At 45.6% G+C, this 27,144-nt stretch overlaps 1 protein-coding gene and 1 long non-coding RNA gene across 2 annotated transcripts; one reads left to right on the top strand and one right to left on the bottom strand.

Annotated features, from left to right (window-relative positions):
* The first annotated feature begins 1,989 nt into the window (after positions 1-1,989).
* On the top strand, positions 1,990-6,209 carry LOC125615956. The gene is made up of 3 exons (XR_007346557.1): positions 1,990-2,394; positions 3,026-3,158; positions 4,907-6,209. It is a non-coding gene; the product is annotated as an uncharacterized LOC125615956 (long non-coding RNA).
* Positions 3,152-26,746, bottom strand: Fam240b (family with sequence similarity 240 member B). Its single transcript, XM_048800527.1, has 3 exons — positions 26,506-26,746; positions 12,094-12,238; positions 3,152-3,523 (listed from the first exon to the last, which is right to left on the bottom strand). Exons 2-3 carry the CDS (start codon positions 12,234-12,236, stop codon positions 3,430-3,432), a joined length of 237 nt encoding a protein of 78 aa, XP_048656484.1. The 5' UTR covers positions 12,237-12,238; positions 26,506-26,746; the 3' UTR covers positions 3,152-3,429.
* Between the last annotated feature and the right edge of the window lie 398 nt (positions 26,747-27,144).

The following is a 27,144-nucleotide window of genomic DNA, read 5'->3' as shown; positions in this document are numbered from 1 at the left end:
TGGTCCCTCATCTTAGTACTCAGACCACACTCTTTGTTGTATTTCTGCTCAACTCCAAAGAGTGGAGGGTCTCAGGATGTGGTATATTTTCCAAAGAAAGCTGTTTGGATAATCAGAGATTCAGCAAAGACCATCCCTGACACCTGTGGCATGCATTCTCCGTGCTGTGGCCAGGGTTGGTTGACTAAGTTACTGAGACGAGTTCTTAGCAAGTTGCTCTCCTGCTTACGAACCTTGGACGACCCTCCATTGCCCTTGCAGTGCAGCCCAAGCCCCTCGCTGTGGCGTTGCAATACCTTCCCACTCAACCCCAAGCTGCCACGTCCCTGTTGAGCGCACGGAGGCTGGTTTTCACCTTTACACAGATGACCCTCCCTCCAATGCCTGCCCTCACCCTCCCTGGGAGACCACCAGGCCTCCCCTGGTCTGCAACCCCTAAAGGCCCCTCAAGTTCCTCTGAAAGGCTTGGCCCCGCAGACTCAGATTCAATAGCTCGTCTTAACTCCATTCTATGCCCTTGGGGGAACCAAGGCTGAGCACCTTGGCTGATCACTGGGGTCTCCTGGGCATTTTGAGAAAAATACAATTTCTAACCCCCCACCCCAACCCCGTCAGACCAACAGCATTAGAACCTTTCAGAGAGGTGCCCAGGAATCTATGAATTTAAAATAGTTTTCCAGGTGATTTGGACTGATAAGCAGGCTTGGGTACCACAGCCATGCATTTTCCATGGGCTCAGGCTGTTGATGGCCAGGAGGAAGCAGACAGGGGTTGGGGGAGGTCGAGCGCTCAGGTGCACTGAGGGCTCTCTGTGTGCCAGGCTCTGCTCTAGGAAATGTCACACCTGCTCATTGAATCTCAACTACCTTGAGCCACAGATGTGGGCATGCTCACCGGCACAGATGAGAAAACCAGGGCTCAGTGGGCGGGGCACCTGGGCCGGGAGACACTGGTAAGTAGTGGAGCTGTGTTTTTTCTTTTTTTACTAGGGATTGGACCTGGGGGGCACTTTACCACTGAGCCACATCCCCAGCCATTTTTTAAAATCTTTTATTTTGAGACAGGGTCTTGTCAAGTTGCTTAGGGCCTGGCTAAGTTCCCGAGGATGGCTTTGAACTTGCGATCCTCCTGCCTCAGCCTCCCGAGCTGCTGGGATTACAGATGCATGCCACAGTGCTCTCTATGGGCTCATGTTCTTCTCCTTCTCCTTCTTCTCCTTTGTTAGATAAGGGTTAGTTAAAATAAAAATTTTAAATGCACTGTGCCCCACTCCTCTCCATCCAACCAACCTGCATGACCAAGGTGTTCTCTTTGTTCGTGTCCTGCCCCCCCCCCCCTGCTGGAGACCGCAGAAACAGACTGAAATGTCCAAAACTGTGAGCCAAAATAAATAAATCTTTTCTCTGTTGAAGTTGATTTATTTTGTTCTGTGATGGCTGACTCACACACATGACATGATCCTATTAGTGAATTTCCATAAAATTATATGCACATGTGTTTGCATATTTGAAAACTGGGAAACATTAACAGTGTAAATCTAGACAGTTCATTCCTCTACCTAAAACATGCCAATGGCTCTTTGTTATCCTGTGGATAAGTCCGGAGTCTTTAGCCTGGTTCAGAGGTCCTTGTTCCCTTCTCCACTCTCCGGTAGGTAAGCGCCTGCCTCATTCTCTGGGTCACACGAACACATTTCCCTGTTCTTCTTCTCTTCAGGGCCCGTGGGTCTCTGCCCCTCTGTTCTGCCTCCTGCTCTATGTTCCAAGACACCTCCTGCTCTGTGTTCCTGGATGATTCTCACTCAGACTTACTTGCCTGTGCTCAGGTGTACAGCGTGAGGTTTGCATGTGCATATCCGCAGTGAAGGGATCATTACTGCAGTCTGCGGCTCAGCTTAAGAACCAGTTTCTTGGAAGGTTTCCCCTGACCTTCAGAGGTGTGGGGGGGGGTCATCTTGGAACTTATTCCTGTGGTGGGGGGTGGTGGGAATCTCTCTCCAAGCCTTCTTGCTCTCTAGGGCTCTCTCAGCCATGGTGAGCTCTTTAGTTTTCTGGAGGAAGCACATCCTCTCGGCACATGTCATCTGGGAGGCCTGACGTGTCTTCCCAGCACTGTGGAAACTGTCCCCTCACCACACCCTCTGTCTCTCTGGACCCCTGTGTTCCTTGGAGGCCCGGGGTTCCCACTCTATCCCCTTTGCTTCTGTCTTGCAGTAGGAATTCCGGGGCAGAGGAGCTCTCTTCCACACCACTATAGACGGGCACCTGCCTGGAGGTCGTGTCTGAGAGCCGAGAGGGGGCTACTGGGGGATGACTTCCACTTCCAGAACCTGCTGACGCTGACGCTTGCTGTACCAGAGAGAACTGGCCAAGGAGGTGTTCAAGGCCAGGGCAGGTAATGTCAGGGCCAGTGGTGAGGGCATGGATCCACTGTTCATTTAGCACTATTATTCCCTCCCTCCCTCCCTTCCTTCCTTCCACTGGAGAATGAACTCAGTCTGTTCAATCACTGATTTACATCCCTAGCCCCAGCCCCTTTTTATTTTCAGACAGTGTTTGTAAGTTGCTGTGGCTGGCCTTGAACTTGTGATCCTCCTGCCTCAGCCTCCTGAGCTGCCAGGGTTACAGGTATGCACCACTGCACCTGGCTTCCTACATGTTCTTTAAAAAAAAAAAAAAATTGTTTTTAGTTGTAGATGGACACAATACCTTTATTTTATTTGTTTATTTTTATGTGGTGCGGGGGATCAAACCCAGTGCCTCAAGCATATTAGGCAAGCGCTCTACTGCTGAGCCACAGCCCCGTCCCCTACATGTTTCTGATAAAACATGTTTGTGAGAAAACAAAGCCCAAATTCACACGAAGAGGAAAAATTGGTTTCATTTTCAAACCATACTGATGATTTTTTAAAATAACGATAGCTTTATTTCTGCAGGCTGTTGCATCTCTGTATATATAAATCAGGAGGGAAACAGCAAAGCATTTTGTTGTTGTTGTTGTTTATTTTTTGACTTTCCCATTCCAGGAGGTATGGGGAAGCCAGGTTTCCATCGAGATCTTTACCTTCTGGAAGTTCAGAGAAAACATTCAGATTTCAAAAGGAGAAGAGAATGGGGAACTAGCTTATGCTACGTGGATCTTTGAAACCTGGGGGTGAGGTGTGTGCTAATTCCAAGAGCTTTTTATATTAAATAACCCAAGCTCGCTACGCTATTTGCGGCCCCCCTGTGCTCTGTGCAGAGAGAGGACTGAGGTGGATAATAACTTCCATTGGTGCGGGAGGAGGCTTCCCAGGCAATTCCCTTCATAGATGGGCAAACAAACAGAGCGTCCTGCTTAGTAAGGCAACATGACTTGGGTGTTAGCTTTTTCTCCCAAAAAAAGACCCCTGGTGGCTGGCTGTCTTTGAAGCGGGCGAGGCAGACACCCTCAGTGCACAGGGCCAGCCTGCTTCTCCTTCTCGTCAGGACGGTCCAGCATCCTCAGCCTCTGCTCCAGCCTCTGCTTCCATTCTTCCCGGAGCCTGGGAGGGGACACAGCACATGAGGTCATCAGCCCATTTGTCTCTAAAGCTGCTGTCCCTGCAGAGGGTTTCCTTTTTTAGGAATAGAAAAATAATTCTTCCCAAATTGATGTTAGACTTCCTATCACAGTCCAAGTAAGGCATTTCTGTAGCAGTTGACAAGCTGGTTGCAAATTGTCTGGAAAGCCATGTGCCTGTGATCCCAGCTTCTCAGAGGATCACTCTAATCTAGGAACTGGAGGCCAGCCTGGGCCATATAGCAAGACCCCATCTTAAAAACAAACAAAACACCAACAAAAAACCCCAATAATAATTTCTATTGTCTTAATACTTACTATAAGTTAATACAAATTAAGTCTTAATACTTAATTTATATTGTCTCAAAATCACTACCTGGTTAATACAAAGCTGGAATCATTATAATGTGGCCTTGGCAAAGGAACAAGCTGGGGGGCTGGCACACAATAGAGTCCAGAAATAGACACTGATGTGGCTAATTGGTTTGTGATAAGGGGCAGAGACAACTGAACAGAGCAAGAATAGAATTTTTAAAAAATGGGTGCTGCAACACTATTATATATCTATGTTTAAAAAAAATGGACTTTGAATCTACTGGGTGGGAATACTTTTCCTGTACCCCCAAAAACATGCATTAAAATCCTAACCACCATGGTGATACTGTTAAACTTTGCTTAATTATCAGCCTGGAAGAAAATGGGAAGAATCTGTAGGTGTAGGGGATTAGGTAATATATACTTAATATAGGAAAAGCCAAATGCAGAAAAAAGAACAAAGAAAAATTAGATTCACCTTAATTTTTCACTCTGATGAGTAACTCTACAATGAATGCAATACTTATGTTCTTTCCATATTCCAGTCTGTTTTCCTGAGAGAGATTCCCATGGGTGAAATATCATAACTTAGAAGGGATAAATATTATGAAGGCTCTAGGCACCAAATTGGCTTCAGGAAAACTTATTTAAGTCTCTGCTCAATTATGGGCCCAGGAAAGAATGGAAGGAATCCGGAGTCAGCCTGTTGTTTAGTGGTGCCCATGGCTGACGCACCTTAGCAACCAAGGACTGGAAGTTGAAATGTGGATAGAAGAATGAGGGACACCGGGGAATGTTCCAGGACATCCACCACCGTCTTCCTCCTATGTTAACTTTAAATAAAAGTCAGTGACATTACAATAGAGCTTGCCTGCTTGCAGAGGGGTGCAGAGCCTGGGACTGCTGCTCCCAAGTGGGAAGATGGCCTGAGAAACAATCTGTCGAGCTTCTAGGACCTTCTATTCGGATGTCCACCTATTAGTAATTTTTATAATTATATTTTTTCACTGTGGTTATGAACTTGTCATTCTGTATTTTAATTTCTAATCAGCTTCTCCAATCTGAAGAATATCCAGCTTTACAAACTCTGAAAGGTTCTATAAAAAAAATCCTCTTCCACCTACATTGATTTTTGTCGCCTGGGATCTTTTACCGCTGACCAACAAGGTTTGCTGCCTGGGTGTGGCACTGAACTTGATGGACTTCTCAATACAATGTGGATTCATTATTTCACAAAAGGAGCTTTGACTTTTACTTGGTCAGGTGGTCATGAAAACTCTTCACTCGGACATGGTGGACAACTGATGGGCGGCTATTGGAGCACTCCTGCAGACGAATGTGGATCTGCCCCAAGTCAGATGCCAAGGCCAAACTTCTTGTGGGCTGCTCCCGGCCAGTGACGGAGCCCAGCTGATCTCTGATTGCACATCTATTCCTGAAGGAGCAGAACTTCTTTCACAGGTGACTTTGGCTCAAGGTCTCCCCAATAGTCTGGCCCAAGTTTATAAGGCCTGCATTGCTGTCCCCCAACCCTCCTTCCTTCCCTTTGTCCTGCATGGAGGTCAGGCCTGCCTCAGAGTCTGAAGACTCTTGCTACCTTCTCAGCCTTCCTCCCAGTGGTGTGCTGGAGCTGGCTTTTAATACATAGTCTGTGAGGGCCAATTATTAATTATTAGATTTTTTGAGTTCATTATTAAATACAGACATTATTAAAAATAAATTATAGAAACTTATAGTTAATTAAATTATATTAAAAGAAAAGATGAGGACAGAATTCATCGCTTCCTAACTATTTATCATGTTTCCCAGTGCTCTGTGCTCTGCGGGTTATTGAGGCCTGGGGCATCTGTGTGGTAAAGGACTGTACCACAGGGTGCTATAGCCAAGTGTCACTTCTGAACTCATCTTCATGGATGGCACTGGTAGCTTGACCAGTGGTAGGAACATTTGCACCACACAGAGGTCAAACACTATTATACACAGATTTAATTTACGTTTTTGTTCATTGCAGGACAACGATTTGGCCCTCTGGCCCAATCTAGACAGTTTTTGTAAATGAAGTTTATTGGAGGATGGCCCTGTATGTGTGTGGACCTGTTTAGTTGACACATGGTCATCATTGCTTTCTCACTACCATGGCAGAGCTGAGTCACTACAACACAGACCGTAAGACTTATTAAACCAAAAATATTTATTCCCTGGTACTTTTGAAAAAGTATTTGCTGACCCCTGGTCTACATTTAAGAGAGCCATGGGGGAAATTTGAATCATGCCGACTAAAGTTAGAAGAGTGGCACGTCTATAGCTATCACGTTTGGAATCCAAAACAGTTGAGGAAATGTTCTTTCAGAATTTAAAAAAAATCGATTATGAGCAATGACGTGCACTTGGTGGAACTGGATAGCCATTGAATACTTCTTTGTTGTTGGATTTTGTCAACTCATGCTTGCATTGCATGGTGGGCTATAGATACAAGAGGTTGCCCAAAACTCCCAAGAGCATGCTGGGAGAATCAGTGGGCTGTATAGAATTTCCGGTAAAGATCATACTGCATTTTCCTGTTATTTGCAAGTCGTGTGCTATAGGGCCTTGGTATCCGTGAGATTTATAGCAGACGTGTGCGTGGATTCACATGTGCTTCTCCCCAGAGCCAGTTGCTAAGCAGGGATCAGCACACCCTCGCTTCTTCCCATTTTTCTTCCATAGGTGCTTCCCACAATAAATCGTATGCACATCTAATCTCGCCTTGGCCTCTGCTTCTTAGAGGACCTGAATCAACACATTTGGTCTGATGCATTTCTTCTAGGACGCGGCTTAGGAATCTGGGATTCATAACACATTTATCCACTTTTTATAGTAGCCCTGCCACTATTTATTGCCAAACAGTGAAGGATTCAGGTTCCCATCTTCCCAAATGACCTTTAAATCCTAGTTTATGAATATTTAGACTGATTGCTGCTCCTTTTTGGTCAATATCTTTCATCGCTGTATTGCTTCTGCTTAATTTTGGGTTCTTAGTAAACTGGTGAATATAAATGGAGCTTTTACTTTGCAATGGGGGCGGTCACCGTGAGGAAGATAATGCTTAAAAATTAGTGTATAGATTGAGATACGTGAGTGGAGTGAGAAAACAGGCACTAACGCTCACGAGGGGCCTTTTTACCTTCAGCCTAGAAATGCCTCATTTTTCAAAGGGAGGCCAAATCTTATTTATTATTTGCTGTTCTGGATCCTTCTGAGTTGTGCAGGAGTTGTGGCTCCTATCTAGAAACACAGATTCTCCTTGGTAAGTATGGGCCTTAACTAGAAGGCAGGGTGATGCTTGTGAAGGTCTTCGCCATAATTGTAATGTCCTTACTGGGCACCAGTAAGGATCAACTGGGCCCATCATTGTACTTTTTCTGTCATTTACCAGGCATTAGACATCTGTGTTATTTGGGATCCTCTAAGAAGCAGATTTAGGAAAAACAAAGTGGGAGGAACAGAGTGGTTAGGAAGGGCCAGCAGCCTCCAGTGCTGATCTGACGTCTGTGGAAGAGGGAAAGGGAGCAGAAATGGCGGGGTAGGAAAAGCCCCGTGGCACAGCCCCCTTCTGAGAAAGCTTGGGTTGGGCTGACCGGGAGTCTCTGAGCAAACCCTGGCCCTCGGAGGAGCCCTGTCATGCAGGACTTGTGTGGGAAGAGCACCTGTCATGCTTAGTCGCTGGCTGGGGGCTGCCCGGGGGGCAGTGTGGCCTCAGCTCCGTCACCATGACCGATGTGGGGAGGTGGCAGCTGGAGGATCGGTCAACTGTACTCCGCAAAGGAGCTCAGAGGGGGACCAGAATTGTGGCCGTAATATGCGAAGAAGAGAAATGAAAACAGCAATCCCTTCCCTCGAGGAATTTATAATTGACGGATTCCTTGATCTCCTAGTTCAGATCTCGTTACTCCAATCTTCTCTCCTGTGTTTTGTTTACTATGAAATGTTGGATGGTGATTTTGCTCCTCCTCCTGCATTCCAGGAGGGACCGGATCTTTATAGTTGTTTTCCATGGTGGGGAGAGTGGGGTCTGAGCTTGATTCTGTGTGTTTCTATGTGACTACCCAGGTCACAGGGCAGAGCTCAGTCAATCAACACAGGCCAAAAAGCTTCCACATGCTCATCTGAGCAACTCCACTTACCAACCATATTTTCTATTCTCGTTTTGGGTGACAAATCTACCTAAAAACGTCCTCTCTGCTTATCCTTTGTAGACTAATCCTTTTTTTTTTTTTTTTGGTAGCAGGGATTGAACCCAAGGGCCTTTGACTGCTGAGCCACATCCTCAGCCCTTTTTTATTTTTTATTTAGAGACAGCATCTCACTGAGTTGCTTAGTGCCTAGCTAAGTTGCTGAGGCTGGCTTTGAACTCATGATCCTCCTGTCTCAGCCTCCTGAGCTGCTGGGATTACAGGCATGTGCCACCATGCCTGGCTTGTAGGCTAACTCTGTGAAAAGTTTGAAATGGCAGTCTGGTTTGGCCAGCACATGAAGAGCAGGGGGTTTTGTGGTTGGCAGTGATAAGCATCCTGATGGACAGAGCTGATCACTAGGCTGCAGAGCAGAGGGTGGGAATGGGCTCAGGACGGGCTTGATGTGTCCCCTTTTCAATCTCACCAGGTCTGATCACTATCCCACACTGAGTTCTGCTAAATTCTGAAGACCTCCCTTCTTGCATTAAGACATTTCACTGAATGGCTGTGTAGTTTCTCAGTGATAGCTATAGGCTAGTCATGTAGCTTTACTTGTTGTCAGATTTATCATCTAAACAGATGCTTTTAAAAATAAAAGGGAATGAAAGAAAAAGTTAGACCAGAGGGACAGCTGTATAGCCGGCCCACCCCCGGCCCACCAGGGGGTCTGAGTGACCCACCAGTGCCTGACTATTCTCCCTCTGTCCCCAGGGGGTGGTTTGCAAACAGTTCCAACTTCTCCAGGGGAACGACACATCCACGCTGTGTTGCTAGACTCGATGGAACTAAGGGTGGTGTTGGTTCCAGTTCTGGGGCCACCTCCTTCACCTTGGGACCCCACCTCCAGGGCCTCTGCCAGATACACCGATCACCAGGGGAAATGGATCTGACTGCCACCTCTGGGTCAAAGAACCAGCAGGCATGTGCTAAGCTTTGGCACAAGATCTCGCCAGGTTAGCTGAGCAGAGGGAGAGGGACACAAGACGTCACTGCCTTTATCTGCTGTATCTGCTTTTCATAAGGGGCTGCTGGGAAATGTGGAGGTTTTTGTTTCCACCCTTCACATTGAACATCTCTTGATTGCACAGTGGTGGTTTTGCCTTTTATAGATGGAAGGTAGAATTTAAAAAGTGTGTGTGTGTGGGGGGGGGGGCAGGAGGGAGAGCAGGCACTGATTGTCCTGGAGTTCAGGAGGCAGAGCCCACAGGGCTGGGGAGGTGAGGCACTGGGGTGTGCCCTCCCTCAGCCAGCACACCCCAGGACACGGTTGGTTCTGTTAGGACAGTGCTCAAACCGTCTGCTCAGATCAGTGGGGATTTAAACAAACATTCTGCCTTTCTGGTTTCAATTTCAAAGTATCTAGACTCTAATTGGGCAGTCTGTTAAATGTGGGATATGTGTGTGGTGTTTTGGTTTTTTTTGTTTTAGCAAAGTAGGTTTTCATTTGTTGGCTACCGGATTAAGAAGGCTTTAGGTTTTTTTCCCCTCTTTTTAAAATTTTTACAGTTCATAAAAGCATAGCTCTGGAAAGTGAGCCCAAGAATGGACCACAGAAAAGTCCTTTCCCCAGCTCCTCATGACCCTCCTGTTCTGAGCTATGCAGAAGTGACATCCACATCTTTAAACATTCATTTGGGGAGATGATGATGAATGTTGCATGATGGGCACATGGTGAAGATTTATTTGTTCTTTGGTCATAGAAGGAAGAGAAAACTACTCCAGAATTTGGAAGTGGATGCTTTCTGGGGCCTACGGGAGCCTAGAGAAATAACACGTTTGTTGTACAGACCACTGGCCATTGGTTGCCTTTTAAACAAGTGACTTATTCTCCTAAATACACCATGGCATAGTGTCACTATGGAAACCTTGGGGAACATAGGAGTGTGCATCCTGCCATCCCTCCAACTAAAAATAGCCACTTATAGTATCTAAGCATATTTTCTTCTAATCTTTGTCCTATATAAGCATATTATATATATATGTATATATATCACTATCCTTAAAAAAAATCAAATGATATCAGAGAATTTGCCTTTAATCTAGCACAAGAGGGCTTCCGGAAAGGAAGTTACAGTACAGGGCTCAGTGAGGGGCCTGGCTCCCATGGTCCAGGACCAAGGGAGAGAGATGTCCTCACTTCCCTGGGTGCCCGAGCATGTGACCCTCCTAGGAAGGCCTGATTTTGCCTGACAGGCAACCAGCAACAAGGCTGGACTGATGGGAAAGCTTGTCTCTGGGTATGGAAAGCTTAAAAACTATTTTTAAAATGTGATGTTGAGGGCTGGGGATGTGGCTCAAGTGGTAGCGCGCTCGCCTGGCATGCGTGTGGCCCCAGTTCGATCCTCAGCACCACATACGAACAAAGAGTTGTGTCCGCCGAAAACTAAAAAATAAATATTAAAAAAAGTTCTCTCTCTCTCTCTTTAAAACAAACAAACAAACAAACTTGATGTTGATAGCTAGGTATGATGGCACACTCTTCTAATCCTAGTGGCTTGGGAGGCTGAGGCAGGAGGATCGTAAGTTCAAAGCCAGCCTCAGTAATTCAGCGAGGCCTTAAACAACTCAGTGAGGCCCTGTCTCAAAAATCAAAAATAAGTAAATAAATAAAAAGGGCTGGGATGTAGCTCAGTGGTTAAGCACCCTGGGTTCAAACCCCAGTACCCCCATGCCCCCCAAAAACGTTTAACCTGTCTGAATTGTGCATATTTTCAGCTCAGCGCACATTGGACAGATGCAGAAATTATGAGCCCTACTGTCCAGCAACACATGCAACTACCATCCCACTGGTGAGTGGGCTCTTCCCACCTGGACAGAGCTGCTCCACATCACCGCATACCTGAGGGCAGTTGGCTGTATTCATACACACACACACACACACACACACACAGTTTCCCCACACCCGTGGAGAGAGTTCCCCTGTGGCCAGGCAGACTTCTTTGTCTAGAGCAAGAACGTCCACCTGCCCATGGGGAAGGGCCACGTACCTGTCCGCCCCCTCCACAACTTTAACATCTTAACACTCTTACCATCCTGGATGTGGGGTCTTATTAATGAGATTGGTTTTGCACACAAAAAAAGTATCCATCAACATGTCCTGACATTTAGTGTGACCTTGCGTGCTGGGCACTGCAACAGTGCAGTGGTGAGGAGAGCTTTTTCCCTCAGTTCATGGAGATGTGAATGACAGGACTTCATTTTGTTTGCGTTTTCAAAAGGCTTATTCACTTCTGTGAGCCACTGGCTCTCAGGGACACTCTGCCCTCCAAGGACCCTCTGCTTCTGCTGACATGGAATGCTTTAGGGCCAGGCACCCAGTGAGCATATTACAGAGCACAGACAGCCTTACTCAGTAAAGAATCTCCTGGCCCTAGGTGTCATAGTGCTGCAAACCCAGTGCCAAGGGGACAGACACACCTGAGAAATCCTGGTGTGGATACTGGCAAGAGAAGTGGTTGCATTAACCTTTTAGTTTCTGGGTTATGTGATGTTTTGGCATCTTAAGAGGTTTGCTGGCTGGGGAGAGATTGACCCTCCCAGAACTGGCTTTCAAGATAGCAAAAGGCTCAGCCAATCTCCAGACCAACTTTTCCTGAGGCCCCTTACTCAGCCCCCACACACCAGGCAGAATTTCCCCCACCCTGGAGCCCCCTGGAGTCGAGGACCAGCTAGAAACCACTGCTACAGCCCAAGTCCAGCAGAATCATTCAAAGGAGTCCACTGTGCATTTCCCACGGGCCCCCTCCCACACCCAGGAGGCTCTGGCTTGGACTTCCCCACTAGTTACTGACTCTGCCACTTGACCCTAACCTGGACAGACACATTCTGGGACCTGTGAGCCTCAGAGACTTCTTCCTTGCAAGCCTGTTGTCACTTCCTCCTGCGGTACTGACTGTGTCACACACCTGGCCTCTTGCCATCCTGGGACATCGGGTGATGAGCTAATGCAGTCCCTGCTCTTCACACCTGGTGGACTTCTGGGGAAACCTGTTGTAAAACAGCAACGGGGAGACAGGCCACGTACTTTCTCAGGGCGCTCCGTCCCTGGCGATGCTCCTCCAGTTCTCGGTAGCAAGTCTGTTTGCTAATTTCCTTTTCCCAGAAGCTCTTGAGCTCTCTGCAGGTTTCACAGCAGAAGACTTCCCGGCGCACGTATTGATTGTTCATCCCTGAAGCAGAAGCACAAAGTCAACCCGGCCCTTTCAATAACGCCACTTTAATTTTGGATGAGTCTGAAGCCGGCGGCTGCCAGTTATGCTTTTTTTTTTTTTTTCTCCCTGTTACGGTAGACACATCACACGCTCAGATTGTGAATCTGTTTTCTCAGCTGCAAATGAGGATAGTAACAGTTACATCAGAAAATGCTGGGAAATTTTTTTTTTTTTTTTTTAAATGAGCAATGTCTTGGTAACCCTGCCAGACTCCCTGATTCTATAAGGGCCCACCCCTTCCAGGGCCTTGGAGCAATGTTGCAATTCTGTAAACTATAGAAAAATTATAGTAATGTAAACGATCTTTTGAACACAGAAATTCAAATAAACTTTGTCCAGTGGGATGCAAATGATTCACCTATGGATATCAATCAATATTTCATCCACTTGTAAATTCATTTGCGTATTCCTGATTGCCTATATGTGTGTGTTGTAAAAAATTTCCTTTGAATATCAGTTGTAATATCTTACTAGTTTTCTCATTATTTATAAGTAAAATAAAATCTTTGGCATGTATTCATTCTATACTTGGGTGAGAGTCATGATTTAAACTTTATTAAAATATCCTTCAATATTTATTTGGTAGTGTGTATGTGTGTGTGTGTGTATGTACATGTGTATAAAATGAGTAGATAATCAAAAACTCTGGCCAGCAGTAGTGACTCAGGAGGCTGAGACAAGAGGATAGCAAGTTCAAGGCCAGTCTCAGCAATTTAGCAAGACCCTAAGCAATTCAGCAAGACCCTGTCTCAAAATAAAAAATAAAAAAGGGCTGGGGATGTAACTCAGTGGTAGAGCACCCCTGGGTTCAATCCCCAATTATAAAAGCAAAAACAAACAGAAAACCCGAACACAAAGTCGAACAAATAGTAGGCAGTCAGTAAATGTTATATATATTTTTAAATTATTTTTAGTTATAGATGGACACAGTATCTTTATTTATTTATTTGTTTGTTTATTTATTTATTTTTGTGTGGTGCTGAGGATCAAACCCAGGTCTCTCACCTGCGAGGCAAATGCTCTACCACTGCGCTACAGGCCCAGCCCAAATGTTATATTTTTTCCATTCTTCCTCACACGATGACAATGACCCCTACCATTTATTGAGTATTTACAAGTATGTTTGTTTATGTGTGACAGGCATCTTACACACACTGTTCCTTTGATCCTCACTGCCACCTGTTTGAAATGGGGGACTCTCCACTCATTGTTCAGATGAGGAAACTGAGAGAGACTTGCCTGTGACCTCATCACTGAAAATGGATGTGCTGGGTGGATTTTGCACCTGGGTCTGCTCATCTACATGGAGGATGCTCTTTGCTTTTCTGATCCTCAGCACAAGGAATGGCTACTGCCTTTGTAAATGGCTACGTCCTCGGCAAACTTGCTGAGCATGTGCGTGTGTGCATCTCATGAGAATGCACGTGTTTTCTACTTCAAGGTATTCACTTGGTACCTGAAAGTTGCCAATTTTCTGGATCTTAGTGGCTTCGTTAGGCAGGTAGATGCAAAGAACTGTAAAACACATCTCTCCCTGCCTGCTGGTAGCACCTACTCAAAAGCTGAGCCTGAGTCCTGGCTGAAGACTGGAAAGGAAACTGGTCCCTCTTCCCCTGCTACAAAAGCCAGTGATTCCATGCCAGGGCAGGTCTCCCCGGGCCAGTCCAAAGGACTGGGTGTGGAGAGGAGTTTAAAATAGGCTTCAGAAAAAAGCCATGATTATTTAATAAGTACAATACATAACATTTATATTACCAATCTGTTATATTGTAATAGCACCGGATGTCCATGTCAGAGGGTCAGGGAAGCCTTCCCTGCAGAAATGTCCTGAGACAGGAAGAGACTCACTTTCCTTATTCTTCCTTCTGGCCCTATCTTCTAATCATCTGGTAGTTTCTGTGGTCGGAGCTGCCCAGGAGCACATGGATGGGTGTGGTGACCTGGGACTGCCTGGGTGAGGGTGAGGGAAAGAGACCAGGGGAGGCAGAGAGTGCACTTCCCAGGTGCCCACCACCGTGGCTATTCTCTGGGTAATTCTCACTTGTAACACAGCCATTCTCCATTTCCCCCACTTTTTCCCCCATTCCCCCCCATTTTTGCTTTCTTTTTTTTTAAAAAAATAGACATTCAATCTTTCAGAAGTTTTTCCTAATTGGTGCATTATAATTATACATGGCAGTGGAATTCATTATGCCATATTTGTATTGCACATGACACAATTTGATCTTTTTAAAATTTTATTTAAAAGGTAAAAAACATTTTTTTTTTTGGCGCCAGGGATTGAACCCAGGAATGCTTAACTACTGAGACACATCCATAGCCTTTTTTACATTTTTTTATTTAGAGACAGGGTCTTGCTAACTTGTTTAGGTCCTTGCTAAATTGCCTAGACTGACTTTGAACTTGTGGTCCTCTGGCTTCAGCCTCTTGAGCCCTAAGGATTACAGCCATGTGCCTACACACCTGCCTCCAAACTATTTTTAATTGACAAGTAAAATTGTATGTACTTACCACGCACAACATGATATTTTGAAATATATCTACCCTGTGGGATGGCAAAAACAAATGAAATAATGTCTCACTTTGCACAAAAAGAAGCTGATTTTCAGAGGCAAATTAATGCCTCTGCCGAGGTCACACAGCTCGAGAGTGGGGCATTGGTCAAAAGGCAGAGCCAGCGCTCCCCCCAGCATACGGACATGTCCCTGGAGAGAGGAGGCTTAGCTCTGCTGCCCTCTCTCAAGCGCTCAGAGGTCTTTCCTGTGACTGACAGACGCAGAGGTGTTTGTGACTTAGTGAGGTCGAGTTTCTTGGAGAAACTTATTTCAATATATTTTGTGTTAAATGCCTTGAAGCATTTGATAGGACTTCAGTATTCTTAACCAACTTGAAGGATCCCTTTCTAAATTATTATTTTCAAAAAAGACTGGCCTGGAAATGGTAATGGCCCCTTTGGAGGCATCTCAGCTACTGAGGGGAGGTCAGAGAGGGGACGGGGTTTTGTACTTCCTGGGAAACAGAAGTGCCCAATTCCAGGGCCTTGTGTGTCTTTCAAGGCAGGGGCCGTGCCCCGGAACCTCTCTGAACTCCAGCTGTCTCCAGCCTGACCAAGACATCCTCCTGTCCTCAGAGGCCACATCTACCACTTGTCTTCTTTCCTAGGCTAAAGGATTCGGTGCAAAGAATTCTAATAAATTCCTCATTACTGGACATCAGAAGGAAAGCTATTAATGAAAATAAATCAGATTTCATATTTTCACAGAACTGGGGTGTTCATAAGGGTGCTTGCCCTTCTGCAGCAGCTAGATTTCCTTGTGCGTTCGGCTGGAGCTCCAGGAGGAACTAATCTTCTCATTTTGTGGCGTTTCAAATGACAGAAAGAAAATAATGCTTGCTTTGAACCGAGAGGAGATTGTTAGATGTTCAACTTGCCCTTTAAGTAGGCAAAAATAACACCCCTCTCGTGTATGATGAAAATGCTCCTAAAAATTTCAAGTTCAGATTAAGTATCTGGCATTCCGAGAAAAGATGGTTTGGCCCAATAAGTCCTCATGGAAATGTTTTCCTTTTCTCAGTGTTTAACATTTTAAACTGAAGAGTGTCATGGAGAAGGATGAGAGGCCCGGGCAGGAGCCCAGTCCACAATGCATGTCACTGTGTCATCAGGTCTGCTCTGTTGGCGGGAAGGTGGGGTTGGGCGTATGGAGAGGATCTATCCCAGCAGGCCCTGCAGGTGCAGCATCATGAGCCGAGGCAGAGTGCTGTCCACACAAACCCATGGAGTAAATGGAATCCGAATGAACCCAAAGGAGGCCAGGCCGCGGGCTCTGAGGGATGGGCAGTGTGCTGGGCTGTTTCTGGTTCTCTTCTGGGCAGTAGGCGGCTGGGGAAGGAGCTGGGGGCTGTGTTTCCTGAGGAGCTGGGTGCAGTGGCTGTGACCTTTGGGAGGACATAGGGAGGAGTCCAGAACTCACATGCCCTCAGGGGCCGGGCCAACCAAGCCACTGGGCCTGAGCCACAGGGAGTCTCAGTGCACTGTGGTTTTAACAGGAGCCTGACATGGTGCCGCCAGACAGAACACGGCTTTTCCCTGATGCAGGCTGAGGGCTGCCTGCCTGCGTGTGCCTCTTAGGGGTGCATTCTTTAACTTCAGCTTTGGCCTTGAGACTTCTGGAAACCTCCTCCCTCTGCGCTCCCTGCAGGGGTCCCTGAACTACTCTGCTTTGCTTTGCAGCCTTCCTACCTCATTCCAGCAGCTTCCTTCCTCCTCTGCACCTGAGCAGACTGAGAAAGTCCCAAGGACTTGGCCAGAGCCACTGTTGGAAGTGGAACTCTTCCCTCCCCCCAACCCCCGTCGCCTGGCCTATGGGGGACAGGCAGGCACAGCTGTCCTCCCTGCCCTCCTGCCCCACTCCCAGACCTGCAGGCTGCACCCTGGCAGCCAGATTGGTGAGGGAGCTGAGGAGGAGGGCGGCGGACTTTGTCACTTCTGTGGCATTGAGTAACAAGCCCTTTGCTCACTCTGGGCTTCAGTTTTATTACCCATGAAATGGAAATTAAGAGTGATAACCTAGAGGAAAGTGGCTCAGACATGACCTGCCCAAAGGCTGTGTGCTTGTCCCCAGGGAGCTCAGGGTCTGTTGCCTGGCCCCTGGCAAGCATTGACAATGCTGACTTGGACCACCACCTAAATGTCCTCTCCTTGTCTTCAGTTTATACGCCATGTCAAACGCTTCACTTCTGACTGACTCAGCCCATATTTAAGGTTTATTTATCTCTGTTGCTGGGCTGTCAGAATTAGAGAGCCTAAGGTCATGGGTATAAGAGCTTTCCCAAATTGTCCAAGGTCCAGCGCTGGATAGCAGACAGAGAAGCCTTTAGCAAAGCTCTTGGTGGTGAGACTCGCCCTTGTACCACTTAGGATGTTGTATTCCTGGGCTCTTCGTGGTGAGGCCCTGTGGTCACAGTCACTGAGGGATGCGACTGTATTGCTAAAATTGATAGTTGCCACTTTGTTAATGGCCGGGCTCAATCCTCCGGTGATATTACAGCCCAGTTGCTGGTTTTGGTGGAAACTGCTGGGAAACTTGAACTTCAACCTTCAGGATTATGACAAGTTCTATAAGAGGAAATACACGGTGACACACTGTGCTTTTCTCCCTCCCCTTTACATCTGTAGCTTGCCTTTATGAGCGGCATGGTGGTAGCTGGTATCTGCTGCTTTGGACCCTCAAGAAACAGAATTGATGGGAATTTTAGGAAAATATCAAAATAAGGCAGGAAAGAGGAATAAAGGGCATCCAGTTTTTCTGGGGGTATTGATGGAAAATCAGAGCTCTGACAATTGCTTTCTCTGCACCAGAGCCTGATTCAGGCAGAGAAAATCAACTCCACACCGCAGGTCCCTGGGGCTGCCCCTGTTGGGGCTCACGTGAGCGCTAAAAGGCATTGCTTTCTCCAGTCGCGCTCTCTGTGGGATCAAGAAAGAGGGAAAGCTGCTGTGAGCTCCTGTGGGATGGATCAGTCGTTTTTTTATAATCACAGAAATAAGAAATTCTAAAGAATGGAGGCTTGTCAGCCGGTGGGGAACCTGAACCCTCCTGAGCCACTGTCAAAGAATTGCAAGATTAAGCTCCTATTTTTTTTTTTTTAACATGAGGATCATTGCAAACTCAGGTGTCTCCATTCTGTTCTGTGCGATGGATTTTTTTTATATACCCAGCTTCAGATCTTTACACTCACCCCTCCTAAGTTTCAGTTTGTGACTTTCGGATCCTGCGGTGTCTGTGGATGGGAGGGAAGAATTCCTCAGGTGAACGCTTGGATCTTTTTCTTTCCCTCCAATCCTGAGATTGGCTAAGAATAGAGAATCTGTCTTTTGCCTGACACCCAGATAGCAGTGTTGTTCTCTGTCCCCAATAGCTTCAAAATCAAGAGCAGCAAATTTGACTGTAGCCGTCAGAAGTTCACATCCGTGAGTTATTCTGTTTATTTTCATAATAAACACTTAGGGGTACTGTCTGCTTTCCCAGACTCACTCAAATGTATCAGGTTTGCTGCACTTATGTTTTGTTTCTCCAATTTTTATAAACTCTTAGGTAAAGAGAATGCTTTCTCTTCTTTAAGATAAACAGAAGGATAAATGCATTGGTATCGGCCACTGAAATGCAGCCTTGGAGCAATGACAGGGAGCGGAGGGGAGTCAGGGGAAGGAGCAGGCCTGCCCACCAGGGCTTCAGGTACAACCCGCCTCCACTCTGTTACCTACCGGCTGGTGGGCTGCAGGGTTACTTTTACGCTCTTTGTTGAATACTTAGGGAAAACCCTCCCTTCTTCAAAGTGCTTTCCATCTCACCTTCCCATCTCACGACCCTATTCTTATCCTCCTTTTACAGGGAGAGTGGAGAGGCATGTCATCGCTCAATGTCACTTGTTGACTGTGATGGACTGGGATTCAAACCCTGCTCAAGTGCAAATCTGGCCAGCCAGAGAGACAGAGGGCAGCTCCTGGGAATTGCTGGGTAATGCAAGAAACAGGTGCTCTCGTTAAATCTGCTCTAACTGAAAATCTAAGCTCCAAGGGCTGCTCTCTCTGTACCTGCACCCGACATTCCAAGGTCAGGTTACCAATTCTTTATCAGGGCAGAACTGGATTAAGTTTTTTTTTTTCTCCAAGAGTATTTTGTGTTATTGCATTAAAACAAATGTCTTTTCTCCTCTTCAGTATTTTCTGCCCAAGGTACTCACAGGTACCAGTTTTATGTGAACTAGTTTTATAAGAATCAAATAAACAAAACCTAGAGTCCTAACGCTAGCTCTTCCCCATCATGCACAAAGGCTGGAGATTCTGCCTCTGTAGGCGCCAGGGACTCCCTGGTCCTCCATTTCCTCTTGGTGGGCTTTTCCACACATGGTGGCAATATGTTTAGGTCAGAAGTTGCTGGGTCCAGTTGCCAAGAGGCTACAGTTGACGGTGGTGTTAAGACCACAGGGTTTCTCTTCCCATCCCACCTCCCGGTTCCAGGCTCCAGGGAATAAATGTCTTCCTCCTCTTTCTTCCTTCACCTACACCCATGGAAGGTGAGGTGTGACGTGGAAGTGCCTCTCAGTTTAGCAACTTGCAAGAACACTTTTCTTTTCTCCTCCCCTCCAACTTTAGCCAGGCGATTTGTACTTAAGTCTTGATTCCCACTCTACAGTTTTCCAATTAATATAATTAATATCCTTCAAAGCCATCTCAGATTTGGCTGACAGTGTATTAGGTCTTATGAAGAAGCTCAAGGGAAATAAAATGACCTGGGGCAATGTGAGTTTGGGGTAGCAGGAATTTTTAGCTAAAAGAAGACTTATGGGGGAAAAATGCTTATACTGAACGTGTCCATAATAATTCAGTTCCTTGTTTTCTCTGGGGTTCACCTGAATACTGGAGTGTGTCATGTTTGGGTCTGGAATGTCCACCAAAGTCTCAGAATGATATAGGCGAATTCAGCCATGTTCAGAGGTGGGGCTTTGGGAGGTGATTGGTCACCAGGGCTCTGACCTCATCATTAAATCCATCCATTGATGGATTTATAGCTGAATGAACTCTTGGGAGGTGGTGGGAACTGTAGGATGTGGGACCTAATGGATCCTTGGGGACATGACCTTGGGGACTATATCTTGACCCCAGGCCCTTCCTCTCTCTTTCTCTCTCTCTGTTCTCTCTTTGCAGAGTGCCAGGGTGTGAGCAGATTTCTCCTCCAGACCATTCCTCCCTGATGTGCCACCTCACCGCAGGCCACAGCAACAGAGCCCTCTGACCATGGATGGACCCCTCTGACCATGGACAGACCTCTCTGAAACCATGAGTCAAAATCAGTCTTTCCTTTTCAAGCATTTTGTCACAGGGACAAAAAGCTCTCTATCACAGGAGACACTGGTCATGAAGGAGGGACACCAACAATTTTTAGGGAAGTCACTATGACTTTGGGGCCTTATGACCTTGAGGAAAAATTACTGAACCTTTCTGAAGTTTAATTTCTTTATGGGAAAAATGCATTGTTCTGAGAATTAAATGAGCTAATGTAGTAAGCAAAGGCTTCACACAATATCTGGCCCATCACCGTCATCTGTAATCCTATTAGCCACCTGCATTGAGTAAAATTCCAAATATTGTCTCATTTAATTTTTCAATACACTGTGATAGGCTTTATTATTCCTGTATTTGGGGACAAAAAGGAACTCTGGGAAGTTAGGTGACGTTCCCCTAGTCCCAAGAATCTTGCCCAGGCCTGCTCGGTTCACAGTCCCCAGTCTGCCTGGACATGGGGTGCTGACATCACTCAGAAGTGACTCACAGTGAAGGACAGATCAAGCTCTGTAATTGCTAATTTGATCCTAAAAATCATCTCATTTCATGATATCGGTAGCTCTGGGAAGTGGGTCGTATGATCCCCCAGCTAGCAGACAACAATCCAGGCATAGAAAGTTTAACTGCTTGATAAATCACGGAACCCGCCAATGCCGGCACCGTCTGAACCTGTGCTGTCCGATGCCCAAGCTCCTGCCACCACCTCCCACGGTTTGAGCCACTTTCCTCATTCATTTAGGGGAAAGTTCACCAACCCCTGGAAAAACAAGGACCCATGAGCATCTGTCATCACAGATTCTAATTACCCCAGGGTGCTCTGCGAGAGGACCGCTGGGACCCATCCAGGTCTCGAGAGTCTCTGCTCAGGGTCAGGCTCCCTGCTAATGAGGTCAAACAGCAGAGATATGGGTGGAGAAGCAGAGATATGGGTGCCATGACAGGGAGGAGGGCCGAGAAGATGGCCAACATCAGAACAGTTGGTTGTTCTGGTCAGAAACGGAATTTCAAAATGTTACAAGGATCCACATGAATGAATTGGATGAGACTGGAATGTGGACATTGGCAGGATTGTACCAATGCTTGATTTCTTCAAGTTGACCACTGTGCTGCGATTTTGCCAGAGAGTGACTGTGTTTGGGGTTTTACCAGAGGGTGACATACTGGAGTGTTTAGAGGGGAGTGAGGGGTCATGATGTGTCCCCTCGTTCTCCAACCGCTCAGAAAGAACACAGAGGTGGAGAAAGCAGATGATAAAGCCAACAGGGGAAGACAGGGGCACTCGGGCTCGTGGTAAACGGGAGTTCTTTGAATTATTCTTGTAACTGTCATCTTAAAATTATTTCCAAGTAAATGTTAAAACGATAAAAAATTACTTTTATTTCCTTACAAGAGAAAAAAAAATCCTGCTATTTTCCTTTCCTTCCCCACTTGCTGTCCAACCTCGTAGGCAGAAGCCCACTTTCTGTAACTACATGGTGGATATACTCTACCTTGTAAAACCCTGGTACTGAGCAGTTTACTTTGCTAAGAAGAATGAAAGGCTTAAGAAATGGGTGAAGGGCATTGCCAAAGGACAGGGGAGAAAGCCTGAAAGAGTTCCCAACAACCAAAAATGGAGCAGCAACACGAGTTACATGGTATTAGTTACAATCCAAAAAATGAATCCAAATTGATCTAAATGACTATGATCAATAAATGAAAGAAAAAGAACTATTGATTTTTATAATTCCAATGAGAAGATGTAGAAGGAATTCTGCAGACAGAATTCACCAATGAAAGGCAAACTCAGTGCATGAAGCATGACCTTTGCAGAGCCACGGAAATACACCTCTGAAGGTTCACTGATGCCTGGGCAGTGTTCACCTGCAACTGGACCTTCTTCCACACCCGCCCCTTCTCCTCTCCCCTGGAGACAGGGATGACTTGGATTCCAGAGCAGAAACGAAGCCCACCTTACCAGGAGGTCAGAGGTCACATCACCAGTAGTAAGTATCATCCACATCACAAGCCCCGATATCACACGATACTACAGAAAGATATGTCACCTCTGTGGTTCACTTCCCTGAACTCTAGAAAGCTCAGTCTCTTCCTGAGAAAATTACAGTCAAGCTCAAATTTGGGTACATTCTATGAAATTCCTGATCACCCCTTATTAAAGGGTCAAGGTTGGGGCTGGGGTGTACCTCAGTGGTAGAGGGCTTACCTAGCAGGCATGAGGGCCTGGGCTCCAGCCCAGCGCAAAATAGAATAGAATAGAATAGAATAGAATAGAATAGAATAGAATAGTCCAGGTCATGAAAGATAAGGAGACACTGCAGACCTGTCACAGATGGAGAAGAGGAAGCAGACAGGACCCACCCTGGCCCCATACACTGCAGGTAAGTGCAGCCTGGTATTCTGGACTGAATCCTAGAACATATAAAGTGCATTAGTGGGAAAAATGGGGCATCTGAATAAAGTCCACAGTGAACTTTGTCACTTGCACCAGTCTTCATTTCATAGTTTTGACAAATGTTTTGTGGCTCTGCCAGGTGTGAACTTTGGAGGAATCTGGGTGATAGATATGTGGGCACACTCCGTGCTGTCTTTATAACTTTCCCTAAATGTGAAATTATTTCAAAATAAAAAGTATATTTTTAAAAAAGGCTCTAAGAAGCACATGCATCTTCCTGACATCACGGACAGGTGTGAGTTATGGGCTGTTCTCTAGCTGAGGAATGTCTTCAATGCACACAGAGATACTGTGTCCCAAAGCCACTGGCCCTACCTGTCACGAAAAAGAGGCCTGCACTAGGAGTTAGGAGACTTCTACGTCCATCTGGCCAAGTTTCGTGAATGTCCATCTTTCTCATGTGTCAAATGGAACCATTCATTCACAATACAATGCAGTTGTTTAACCAGCTTTCAATTGAAAAAGCTCTTCTGGGGAATGTTTAGCACCCAACAGAATACATGCTTAATCAAATCTTGAGTGTGTGAGTGTGTTTTTATATATATTTATACATTGATTATCCACATATCAAAGGCCACAAACTCAGAAGCTTAAGAGTTCTATGGAAAATTCTAGAATGTGTGGCTCTCTCCAAAGGAGACATTGCCACTCAGTAGGGTTTGGTCCCAGTGTTACCTGATATTTGAGTTTTTCAAAAGAAGATAAAAATCCTGATTTTATTTTCCCCAAAAGTGTAATCTCCTTATTTTAAAATGTTGCTAATGAATTCAAGATATTTCAGAGCATTGTGCTGAACATCAGTCAGAACCCTGGCCTGACAGGGCTTTGTGTGTTCAAGACAAAGATGCCTCTGGGTGTGTCATGGAAGCAGAGAGCTCCTGCCCGGGGCTGAGCTGGGACCAGGAGCCAGGGCTGGCTCTCTGTTGGCTTCCACCCCTAGTCTTGTCCCTTCAACTAGACTCTCCACTGCCCTGGGGCGAGGACCTTGCTTAACCCACAGCCTTGCCTCAGTCTGTCTGTTGAGCAAGGAATTTGTCATTCCCCATGCTGACACCCCTCACCCACTCAGTTAAACTTCTCCAAAGAATCATTTCACCACCACATTTTATATCCTTTGACACTTCTTAAAAGGGAAGCCGGCCAATAATTCGAAGTTTGTCTGAAATATTGCTTCTCCTCTTCCTGGCTTCAGTCTGCCAGCCCCGTGGTTATGGCTGTTTGTAATCAAGGCCATTTTTTTTTTAAATCTGAATAGAAAATGGACTTTTATCTCTAAAAGAGTGGGTGCAGGCCAGGTTATGACCCCAACTCACTGGATTCCAGAAGCTGTAGTTTTACTTTTAGTAAAAAACACCGTCTCAGTCGCACTTCTGAGAGTGGCATGCAGGCAGAGGCCCCCAGTCCCACCCTGCAGTTGGATTAGCTGAAGGACACACATGGAGACCCTCAGAAACCCTAGAGGCTGCAGAGGCAGATCCAGGAGGAGGCTGCAGGGGGCGGAGCAAACACCAGCTGCCCAGAGGGGGGGCGAGGTGATTGACAGGGGTCAAGAGCTGGAGACCAGAGCTGGAGACAGACAAGCAGCTTTTTTAGGGTAGCCCCCCCTCCCCTTTTTTTCTTTGTGTCGTGATGGTCCACAGACCTGAGGATGCTACGAATATCATTGCATGCCATAATTTATTCCATCTTTATTGTAAAAAAAAAAAATCTCCAGAATTAAAAAAAAAATCTCCAGAATAATTTGGTTAAAGGATTAGAAAGTTTTACAATATTAGCAAAGATGCTCCTTCAAGATTATATTTTAAAAGAGGTAAATATGCCCATAGTAAAATCTTTAAAAAAAACACTGAAGTATATAAAACAAAAAATTTAAAAAAAATGTTCTCTTTACATTGCTGCCAGCAGGACTTCCCAATAATATCCACTGGGAATGACGTCTTGTTAATATGTCCATTTTAATGAAAGCATATGAGTGCAGACCTATGTGTATATATGAATATATGTATTCTGTGTTTTGGAAGCTGGGCTGAACTATGTGTTCTGTTCTGAATTTTGCTTTGTTCACTTAAAGTATTTTCTTAGTAGCACACGTTGTTTTTCATGGCTGCATTATCATCTACTTACAGATATGCCCTACTTTATTTAATCATTCCCATAACAATGGGCATCTAACTCCTGTTGTGGTCTATTAGACACCTTCAGAGGGAATCACGTTTTGTTCACATGCTCAAGTCTGAAGCATCACCTTCTAGATGGATAATTGCAGGGCAGAGTCATGAACTGTTTTCTTCACAATTCCGCATGGCCCTCTGCAGGCATGCACGTGCAGTTATGTGAGTGCTAAAGTAGATCGTGGACTTGGAGGGACCCCTTTTACAGAGGCACTTTCAGTTTCTTCCAAGGCCGAAAAGACCAGTGCATGGATCTTCCTCTTAGTGGAAAGACACAGCACAGAGGAAGGTCATGTGCTAAGGAGGGTGAACCTGAACCTGTCACTCAAGACAGACCCTGGACAGCTGCTGCTGCTTGAAGTGTATTTGTCAAATTAATAAATAAATGAATCACATCACGACGGTGCTTATAGAGAGGCCATCAAGATGTGTCTCAATGCAATGATGCTTCAACCATGAAAACCCTTCATCACTTGAACAAATAAATTTCACCTTTAACCAGTTTAATTGCATCCTTATGCTAGCAGGAAAGACATGCAGTTTGAGGTATGTAAAAAGAAATGTTCAAAGTTCTGACAGCAGATAGGTATTCCACCTGGCTAAACTATCATTTCTATTTCTCCTATTTTCTTTGAGTGGTATTTGGTGGATAGTTACCATATTATTAATAATGTACATTTTTTTCTTAAGTACAAGTTTAAATGCTTTTTATTTTATTCAGTTTGCTTGGAAATTTTCTTTTTGTAGATTTTGGAAGCTACTTTGCTTTAGTCTCCCTGTCTGTGAATTGAGGCTCATCCGGGTCCCTCTGGCTCTGACAGTCAGGAAATCACTAAATTCTAGAGAAGAATCGGTACCTTCTAAATTACAGGGGCTTTGAGTTTCACTTTCTTCCCATCCAGATGAGGATGTCCGGTTGCCTTGTATATATGTGAAAGGTAAATATCAATAATTAGATATGCCTTTAGCCATCAGGACTGCAGGGGATAAAAGAGTCAATTTCTTTGCATCCCCTACAGCAAAAGTATTTTTTTCTAGATTCTATCTCTTGGGATAATTAGTCCTATTTGCAGTAGATCATTACCAATTTGGAAAAGTCTTTATTCCAATGGCGATTTACTTGACTGATTAACTTACGCTTGAAGACTACTAGAATTCACTCTTAAATAAATTTTAAATGACTATCCACTTAGCCAAATAACATTTATTGAAACTTGACTTTGTGAGGCTCAGGCATTTTAATCTGTGTAACAAGGGACTGCAGAATCACCAGTTGTATAAACCAAAACAAAAGCAAATTCTGCCATTTAATTTCCAACGTCTCAGGCTACTCACTTGATAGGGACCCCAAGTTACAGATTAATCCTCCTGATCACCAGCTTCCTGGCTTATAATGGGGTCCAGCACCTATAATGCATGTTTCTTGGGACTCATCAATCAGCATGGTATATTCCTTATTTTGATTAATCTCAGAACCTTCTCACTGAGATGGACCCTGATTTCTGACTCTTTCACATCCTTCAACTTGAAATTCAGCATCACTGACATTTAGAAAAAGATGGAAACAATCAAAGATAGAAAAAAAATCTTTTGGTTCATTTAAGTCACTCCCAACTGGTTCCAGGATAGGAGAAAAGTGAGTTCCAGGGGCCACCAAAGGCCACATGTATAAGGGGCCATGTCCATTTCAATTTCTAACCCCAAACGTGAGATGTTTTCACACCTGACAACATACAAGCTCAACACACCATACCTCAAAGACGAATTTGCAGGTGACTGATCTCCTGCTAGGTGTGGAGGAGGGCAAATGTCCCAGCCCCGTCCTCCCTCCTCGGCTCCGGTTTGTGAAGGCCACAGACGCAGTCCTGAAGTCTCATGCTGTAGCTCTTTATATAGAGACTGGAAGGGGTTACAGAAATCCTTCAGCCCTTCAAGGTCATTTGAGCCAAATTAGTAGCAGAATCAGACAATATCTTTCCAGGGACATTATAGCCTTCCCTTGTGGTGAGAGATGGCTCTAAACAAATTCCATCTCCTGCCACCTCACCCTCCCCAGGGCGGACGGGCTTCTGTTCTGGCAGGGTCATGAGTGCTGTGCCTTGGCCCGGATGAGGGAGATGGTTTAGACCATGGACTGGATTACCCATGCGCCTCATTCCTCTGTGACTGTGAAAACCCAGCCTCTGCCCCTTGGTGTGTAAAGGGGACTGGGATGGTGGGTGGGACGAGTCTTACTTGGGTGTAATGTTACAGGAAGACTTAGAGGCATCTTGTTCTTGGGATCCATTAATCCTTGAACAGAATCTGGTGATGACATATCACGGCCTGCTCAGCTGGGAGCAGGAATTGACCCCTGGTGAGTATTTTCCAGTAAAATGCATCCAAGTGAGAT

This window comes from Marmota marmota, unplaced genomic scaffold, assembly GCF_001458135.2.
Source record: "Marmota marmota marmota unplaced genomic scaffold, marMar, whole genome shotgun sequence".
In the NCBI taxonomy this organism is placed as follows: domain Eukaryota; kingdom Metazoa; phylum Chordata; class Mammalia; order Rodentia; family Sciuridae; genus Marmota; species Marmota marmota.
This window is presented reverse-complemented; position numbering and strand designations above follow the sequence as displayed.